Raw genomic sequence first — 9195 nt, 5'->3', positions numbered from 1 at the left:
CGCTCTAATTCATTCTAAACAGAGCTTTAATGCTCTCTAATTCACGAAACCTCATTTGATGGCTCAAAATATAAGTATCTTCTAAAGTTCAAAATCTAATGCATTTTGAACCTTTCTGGACAACATTTTGAACCTTAATAGAGAACATTCTAAATCTCCTTAACAGCATTTGAAAATGTCTTGTGAAACCAGTTCAACCTGTCGAAATCTAATGCATTTTGAACCTTCCCTGACAGCATTTGAAGCGGATTTAGAGGAGGACGAATCCCATCACAAAATTCACGAGGAATACAAAACTCTGGTTGACTTCATGTTGGGATCTTATATGGAAGACATGGGAATCAACCCAGAGCAGTTTGAGGAGGCTTGTGGCAAGGCTGCCATCAACACCCCCTTCCACCAGGTACCAGCAGCTGTAGTTCTTGTGTTTTGTAGTGTGGTTGTATGTTACCCCCTTCCACCAGGTACCAGCAGCTGTAGTTCTTGTGTTTTGTAGTGTGGTTGTATGTTGCCACCTTCCACCAGGTACCAGGAGCTGTAGTTCTTGTGTTTTGTAGTGTGGTTGTATGTTACCCCCTTCCACCAGGTACCAGCAGCTGTAGTTCTTGTGTTTTGTAGTGTGGTTGTATGTTGCCACCTTCCACCAGGTACCAGCAGCTGTAGTTCTTGTGTTTTGTAGTGTGGTTGTATGTTGCCACCTTCCACCAGGTACCAGCAGCTGTAGTTCTTGTGTCTGGTAGTGTGGTTGTATGTTACCCCCTTCCACCAGGTACCAGCAGCTGTAGTTCTTGTGTCTGGTAGTGTGGTTGTATGTTACCCCCTTCCACCAGGTACCAGGAGCTGTAGTTCTTGTGTCTGGTAGTGTGGTTGTATGTTACCCCCTTCCACCAGGTACCAGGAGCTGTAGTTCTTGTGTCTGGTAGTGTGGTTGTATGTTACCACCTTCCACCAGGTACCAGCAGCTGTAGTTCTTGTGTTTTGTAGTGTGGTTGTATGTTGCCACCTTCCACCAGGTACCAGCAGCTGTAGTTCTTGTGTTTTGTAGTGTGGTTGTAGGTTGCCACCTTCCACCAGGTACCAGCAGCTGTAGTTCTTGTGTCTGGTAGTGTGGTTGTATGTTACCCCCTTCCACCAGGTACCAGCAGCTGTAGTTCTTGTGTCTGGTAGTGTGGTTGTATGTTACCCCCTTCCACCAGGTACCAGCAGCTGTAGTTCTTGTGTCTGGTAGTGTGGTTGTATGTTACCCCCTTCCACCAGGTACCAGGAGCTGTAGTTCTTGTGTCTGGTAGTGTGGTTGTATGTTACCACCTTCCACCAGGTACCAGGAGCTGTAGTTCTTGTGTCTGGTAGTGTGGTTGTATGTTACCACCTTCCACCAGGTACCAGCAGCTGTAGTTCTTGTGTCTGGTAGTGTGGTTGTATGTTACCCCCTTCCACCAGGTACCAGGAGCTGTAGTTCTTGTGTTTTGTAGTGTGGTTGTATGTTACCCCCTTCCACCAGGTACCAGGAGCTGTAGTTCTTGTGTTTTGTAGTGTGGTTGTATGTTGCCACCTTCCACCAGGTACCAGCAGCTGTAGTTCTTGTGTTTTGTAGTGTGGTTGTATGTTGCCACCTTCCACCAGGTACCAGGAGCTGTAGTTCTTGTGTTTTGTAGTGTGGTTGTATGTTACCCCCTTCCACCAGGTACCAGCAGCTGTAGTTCTTGTGTTTTGTAGTGTGGTTGTATGTTACCACCTTCCACCAGGTACCAGCAGCTGTAGTTCTTGTGTTTTGTAGTGTGGTTGTATGTTACCACCTTCCACCAGGTACCAGGAGCTGTAGTTCTTGTGTTTTGTAGTGTGGTTGTATGTTGCCACCTTCCACCAGGTACCAGCAGCTGTAGTTCTTGTGTTTTGTAGTGTGGTTGTATGTTACCACCTTCCACCAGGTACCAGGAGCTGTAGTTCTTGTGTTTTGTAGTGTGGTTGTATGTTACCACCTTCTACCAGGTACCAGGAGCTGTAGTTCTTGTGTTTTGTAGTGTGGTTGTATGTTGCCACCTTCCACCAGGTACCAGGAGCTGTAGTTCTTGTGTTTTGTAGTGTGGTTGTATGTTGCCACCTTCCACCAGGTACCAGGAGCTGTAGTTCTTGTGTTTTGTAGTGTGGTTGTATGTTACCACCTTCTACCAGGTACCAGGAGCTGTAGTTCTTGTGTTTTGTAGTGTGGTTGTATGTTGCCACCTTCCACCAGGTACCAGGAGCTGTAGTTCTTGTGTTTTGTAGTGTGGTTGTATGTTACCCCCTTCCACCAGGTACCAGGAGCTGTAGTTCTTGTGTTTTGTAGTGTGGTTGTATGTTGCCACCTTCCACCAGGTACCAGGAGCTGTAGTTCATGTGTCTGGTAGTGTGGTTGTATATTACTACCTTCCACCAGGTACCAGGAGCTGTAGTTCTTGTGTCTGGTAGTGTGGTTGTATGTTACCTCCTTCCACCAGGTACCAGGAGCTGTAGTTCTTGTGTCTGGTAGTGTGGTTGTATGTTACCACCTTCCACCAGGTACCAGGAGCTGTAGTTCTTGTGTCTGGTAGTGTGGTTGGTATGTTACCACCTTCCACCAGGTACCAGGAGCTGTAGTTCTTGTGTCTGGTAGTGTGGTTGTATGTTACCACCTTCCACCAGGTACCAGGAGCTGTAGTTCATGTGTCTGGTAGTGTGGTTGTATGTTACCACCTTCCACCAGGTACCAGGAGCTGTAGTTCTTGTGTCTGGTAGTGTGGTTGTATGTTACCACCTTCCACCAGGTACCAGGAGCTGTAGTTCTTGTGTCTGGTAGTGTGGTTGGTATGTTACCACCTTCCACCAGGTACCAGGAGCTGTAGTTCTTGTGTCTGGTAGTGTGGTTGTATGTTACCACCTTCCACCAGGTACCAGGAGCTGTAGTTCTTGTGTCTGGTAGTGTGGTTGTATGTTACCTCCTTCCACCAGGTACCAGGAGCTGTAGTTCTTGTGTCTGGTAGTGTGGTTGCATGTTACCACCTTCCACCAGGTACCAGGAGCTGTAGTTCTTGTGTTTTGTAGTGTGGTTGTATGTTGCCACCTTCCACCAGGTACCAGGAGCTGTAGTTCTTGTGTCTGGTAGTGTGGTTGTATGTTACCCCCTTCCACCAGGTACCAGGAGCTGTAGTTCTTGTGTTTTGTAGTGTGGTTGTATGTTACCACCTTCCGCCAGGTACCAGGAGCTGTAGTTCTTGTGTTTTGTAGTGTGGTTGTATGTTACCACCTTCCACCAGGTACCAGGAGCTGTAGTTCTTGTGTCTGGTAGTGTGGTTGTATGTTACCACCTTCCACCAGGTACCAGGAGCTGTAGTTCTTGTGTCTGGTAGTGTGGTTGTATGTTACCTCCTTCCACCAGGTACCAGGAGCTGTAGTTCTTGTGTCTGGTAGTGTGGTTGTATGTTACCACCTTCCACCAGGTACCAGGAGCTGTAGTTCTTGTGTTTTGTAGTGTGGTTGTATGTTACCACCTTCCACCAGGTACCAGGAGCTGTAGTTCTTGTGTCTGGTAGTGTGGTTGTATGTTACCACCTTCCACCAGGTACCAGGAGCTGTAGTTCTTGTACCTGGTAGTGTGGTTGTATGTTACCACCTTCCACCAGGTACCAGGAGCTGTAGTTCTTGTGTCTGGTAGTGTGGTTGTATGTTACTCCCTTCCACCAGGTACCAGGAGCTGTAGTTCTTGTGTCTGGTAGTGTGGTTGTATGTTACTCCCTTCCACCAGGTACCAGGAGCTGTAGTTCTTGTGTCTGGTAGTGTGGTTGTATGTTACCCCCTTCCACCAGGTACCAGGAGCTGTAGTTCTTGTGTCTGGTAGTGTGGTTGTATGTTACCCCTTCCACCAGGTACCAGGAGCTGTAGTTCTTGTGTCTGGTAGTGTGGTTGTATGTTACCACCTTCCACCAGGTACCAGGAGCTGTAGTTCTTGTGTCTGGTAGTGTGGTTGTATGTTACCACCTTCCACCAGGTACCAGGAGCTGTAGTTCATGTGTCTGGTAGTGTGGTTGTATGTTACCCCCTTCCACCAGGTACCAGGAGCTGTAGTTCTTGTGTCTGGTAGTGTGGTTGTATGTTACAATCTTCCACCAGGTACCAGGAGCTGTAGTTCTTGTACCTGGTAGTGTGGTTGTATGTTACCACCTTCCACCAGGTACCAGGAGCTGTAGTTCTTGTACCTGGTAGTGTGGTTGTATGTTACCACCTTCCACCAGGTACCAGGAGCTGTAGTTCTTGTGTCTGGTAGTGTGGTTGTATGTTACTCCCTTCCACCAGGTACCAGGAGCTGTAGTTCTTGTGTCTGGTAGTGTGGTTGTATGTTACTCCCTTCCACCAGGTACCAGGAGCTGTAGTTCTTGTGTCTGGTAGTGTGGTTGTATGTTACCCCCTTCCACCAGGTACCAGGAGCTGTAGTTCTTGTGTCTGGTAGTGTGGTTGTATGTTACCCCTTCCACCAGGTACCAGGAGCTGTAGTTCTTGTGTCTGGTAGTGTGGTTGTATGTTACCACCTTCCACCAGGTACCAGGAGCTGTAGTTCTTGTGTCTGGTAGTGTGGTTGTATGTTACCACCTTCCACCAGGTACCAGGAGCTGTAGTTCATGTGTCTGGTAGTGTGGTTGGTATGTTACCACCTTCCACCAGGTACCAGGAGCTGTAGTTCATGTGTCTGGTAGTGTGGTTGTATGTTACCACCTTCCACCAGGTACCAGGAGCTGTAGTTCTTGTGTCTAGTAGTGTGGTTGTATGTTACCCCCTTCCACCAGGTACCAGGAGCTGTAGTTCTTGTGTCTGGTAGTGTGGTTGTATGTTACAATCTTCCACCAGGTACCAGGAGCTGTAGTTCTTGTGTCTGGTAGTGTGGTTGTATGTTACCATCTTCCACCAGGTACCAGGAGCTGTAGTTCATGTGTCTGGTAGTGTGGTTGGTATGTTACCACCTTCCACCAGGTACCAGGAGCTGTAGTTCTTGTGTCTGGTAGTGTGGTTGTATGTTACCCCTTCCACCAGGTACCAGGAGCTGTAGTTCTTGTGTCTGGTAGTGTGGTTGTATGTTACCCCTTCCACCAGGTACCAGGAGCTGTAGTTCTTGTGTCTGGTAGTGTGGTTGTATGTTACCACCTTCCACCAGGTACCAGGAGCTGTAGTTCTTGTGTCTGGTAGTGTGGTTGTATGTTACCACCTTCCACCAGGTACCAGGAGCTGTAGTTCATGTGTCTGGTAGTGTGGTTGTATGTTTGCTGGTGCTGGTGTAGTTAATATTATTACTAGTTATATCAGTAGCAGTGCCACCCCTAATCACCATTACCCTGCTACCAACCATTACCCTGCTACCAACCATTACCCTGCTACCCACCATTACCCTGCTACCCACCATTACCCTGCTACCCACTATTACCCTGCTAACCACCATCCCTCACACTTCTTGCAGACGCTGTTTGAACAAGTCTGGGCAGCAGACGACTTCGAGATTTTTAAGAGAATGATGATTCAGAAGAACATTGAATTGCAATTGCAAGCTTTGGAGATCCTACAACAACGCTACGGTATTATCCCAGAATCCTTCACTCCCTGTGATGGCCTACCTCAGGGCGAGCAGGAGATCCTAGAGCAGGTCATCAGGTAGGTCGTGGCTTAAGCAGGTCCTGGTTGAAGCAGGTTAGACCTGGTTAAGCAGGTTGACCTGGGAAGCGGGTGGTTTAAGGGGCCAACTTTGTGTTATTGTTCTGTATTGTTTCAGGTGAGAATTGTGTAGTGGTGTATTGTGTGATTTGTGGAGGGAAGATTAAGCCACTCTCAGGAAGGTCGTGGCTTAAGCAGGTCCTGGTTGAAGCAGGTTAGACCTGGTTAAGCAGGTTCACCTGGGAAGCGGGTCGTTTAAGGGGCCGACTTCGCTGTGTTGATATTTTGTATTGCTTAAAAACAGATTTGTTTAGTGGTGTATTGTGTGGTGATTTGTGGGAAGAGAATCAAGCCACCATCAGGTAGGTCAAGGCTTGGCTTAAGCAGGTCCTGGGTTAGGCAAGTTAGACCTGGTTGACCTGGTCATGGGGGTGTCCAGGGGGACAGGATCGTGAAGTTGATTACTGTGGGTGATGATTTGTGGGAGGAGGATAAACCCACCATCACTCATGGCTTAGAATAACCCACACTGGCTTATTTCTTCATTTTAACCCATTTTGATTATTATTATTAAAAATTAGCCGGTATTCTCCCGGCCCGGGCCTTGTCCAACTGGTGGCCCGGCCTTGGCTCCCTCTTTAGGGAGTGTCTGAGACCTAAGTCTCCCATGGAAGGAGGCACAAGTACCTCCTCATCTTTGGGACCAACTGTCCCCAGGCCTAGCTTCAGGGACCAACTGTCCCCAGGCCTAGCTTCTGGGACCAACTGTCCCCAGGCCTAGCTTCTGGGACCAACTTTCCCCAGGCCTAGCTTCTGGTACCAACTGTCCCCAGGCCTAGCTTCTGGGACCAACTTTCCCCAGGCCTAGCTTCTGGGACCAACTGTCCCCAGGCCTAGCTTCTGGGACCAACTGTCCCCAGGCCTAGCTTCTGGGACCAACTGTCCCCAGGCCTAGCTTCTGGGACCAACTGTCCCCAGGCCTAGCTTCTGGGACCAACTGTCCCCAGGCCTAGCTTCTGGGACCAACTGTCCCCAGGCCTAGTCACAAGCTAGGCCTCTCTGGTCGATGCCCAGTCAATAAATCACGTTCTACTACCCTATATTTCCTCAATACTGAACTCCAAGAATATTATGTAAATTTCTTGGAATAATTAATAAAAACTCAAAATTTTACAACGACACATAAACAGTTTTTTAAAACGATTTTTTTGGTATATAAAAATTACGTTTTAATTAAATTTTAAATGTAAAAACCATCAAAAATATAATTTATTTAGCATATAATTAATTTTGTTAGGTGGGGGGGGGGACATGTGGATGAATTTCGAGAAAAAATAATTGAAATCTCTATAGATTTTGTTGCATTTCAATTAATAAAAAATAATGTGTAGGGGTAACTACAATAATATGATGTAGCAGTAATTATATTATGATGGTGTAGGAGTAACTATTATATATATATATATATATATATATATATATATATATATATATATATATATATATATATATATATATATATATATATATATATATATATATATATATATATAGGTGGAAGTGACAGTAACTGGTTAAAAGAAGGGTAACTATTGTAGATTTACTGAAGGAAGGGTAACTATTGTAGATTTACTGAAGGAAGGGTAACTATTGTAGATTTACTGAAGGAAGGGTAACTATTGTAGATTTACTGAAGGAAGGGTAACTATTGTAGATTTACTGAAGGAAGGGTAACTATTGTAGATTTACTGAAGGAAGGGTAACTATTGTAGATTTACTGAAGGAAGGGTAACTATTGTAGATTTACTGAAGGAAGGGTAACTATTGTAGATTTACTGAAGGAAGGGTAACTATTGTAGATTTACTGAAGGAAGGGTAACTATTGTAGATTTACTGAAGGAAGGGTAACTATTGTAGATTTACTGAAGGAAGGGTAACTATTGAAGATTTACTGAAGGAAGGGTAACTAATGTAGATTTACTGAAGGAAGGGTAACTATTGTAGATTTACTGAAGGAAGGGTAACTATTGTAGATTTACTGAAGGAAGGGTAACTATTGTAGATTTACTGAAGGAAGGGTAACTATTGTAGATTTACTGAAGGAAGGGTAACTATTGTAGATTTACTGAAGGAAGGGTAACTATTGTAGATTTACTGAAGGAAGGGTAACTATTGTATATTTACTAGGAATGAAGAATGGTAACTATTATATATTTACTGAAGATGAGGGGAAACTATTCAGTATTTACAAGAGGGGTAACTATTGATTTTTTTACTGCAGACAAGGGGTAACTACAGAATATTTACTAACGATGAATAGGGTAACTATTAAATAGTTACTAAAGAAGGGTAACTATTAAATAGTTACTAAAGAAGGGTAACTATTAAATAGTTACTAAAGAAGGGTAACTATTAAATAGTTACTAAAGAAGGGTAACTATTAAATAGTTACTAAAGAAGGGTAACTATTAATTAGTTACTAAAGAAGGGTAACTATTAATTAGTTACTAAAGAAGGGTAACTATTAATTAGTTACTAAAGAAGGGTAACTATTAATTAGTTACTAAAGAAGGGTAACTATTAATTAGTTACTAAAGAAGGGTAACTATTAATTAGTTACTAAAGAAGGGTAACTATTAATTAGTTACTAAAGAAGGGTAACTATTAATTAGTTACTAAAGAAGGATAACTATTAATTAGTTACTAAAGAAGGGTAACTATTAATTAGTTACTAAAGAAGGGTAACTATTAAATAGTTACCAAAGAAGGGTAGCTATTAAATAGTTACTAAAGAAGGATAACTATTAATTAGTTACCAAAGAAGGGTAACTATTAAATAGTTACTAGAGCAGGGTAACTATTAAATAGTTACTAAACAAGGGTAACTATTAAATAGTACTAAAGAAGGGTAACTATTACATAGTTACTAAACACGAGAAGTAACTACTGAATATTACCGATGATGAAGAAGGGTAACTCCTGAATATTTACCGGCAATAAGGGGAAACTACTGCTCATTTACCGGGGAAAACTGTGGTAAAGGGTAACTCTGGCAATGTTTGTTCACTCTGTCACACCTGCATGTTAGTGTTCGTGTGTTTGCGTGTTCGTGTGTTTGCGTGTTTGCACTGTGTCTCTCACTGTCTCTCTCTTTCCATGGTGTGGACACAAGCACCACCGACATGACAAAGGAAGAGCAACATGTCTTGGAGGAAATTAAGAAGTAAGTCACCCCTCAAAATACTCACGGCTTCACCTCTCTCTCTCTCTCTCTACAGATAATTTTATGCAAATTCTTTAATTTGGGGTAAAAAATACCTTTGTTCTTTTATTATTCTTTTATTGTAATATTTTAGTGGATTTTTCAGAGGACTTTTTATTGTATAAATCTTGTAGTTATGTGGTTAATGGGGTTTAAAGTCTATCTACTACACCAGGGTCATTAAGACTGGTTGGTTGGTTAATGGGGTTTAAAGTCTATCTACTACACCAGGGTCATTAAGACTGGTTGGTTGGTTAATGGGGTTTAAAGTCTATCTACTA

General features: G+C 43.8%; 1 protein-coding gene across 2 annotated transcripts in view; it reads left to right on the top strand.

Annotated features, from left to right (window-relative positions):
* The first annotated feature begins 160 nt into the window (after nt 1-160).
* The window catches only part of LOC128702534 (cilia- and flagella-associated protein 36), a 29950-nt gene continuing 20915 nt past the window's right edge, over nt 161-9195 (top strand). The window contains exons 1-3 of one of the 2 annotated variants that reach the window (XM_070105336.1): nt 161-403; nt 5462-5652; nt 8825-8875. In XM_070105336.1, coding sequence (XP_069961437.1) covers nt 176-403; nt 5462-5652; nt 8825-8875 — 470 coding nt within the window. In that variant the 5' untranslated portion in view covers nt 161-175. The remainder of the gene's footprint in view (nt 404-5461; nt 5653-8824; nt 8876-9195) is intronic. The other variant, XM_070105337.1, reaches the window with a different exon arrangement.

This window comes from Cherax quadricarinatus, chromosome 98, assembly GCF_038502225.1.
Source record: "Cherax quadricarinatus isolate ZL_2023a chromosome 98, ASM3850222v1, whole genome shotgun sequence".
Taxonomy (NCBI): domain Eukaryota; kingdom Metazoa; phylum Arthropoda; class Malacostraca; order Decapoda; family Parastacidae; genus Cherax; species Cherax quadricarinatus.
This window is presented reverse-complemented; position numbering and strand designations above follow the sequence as displayed.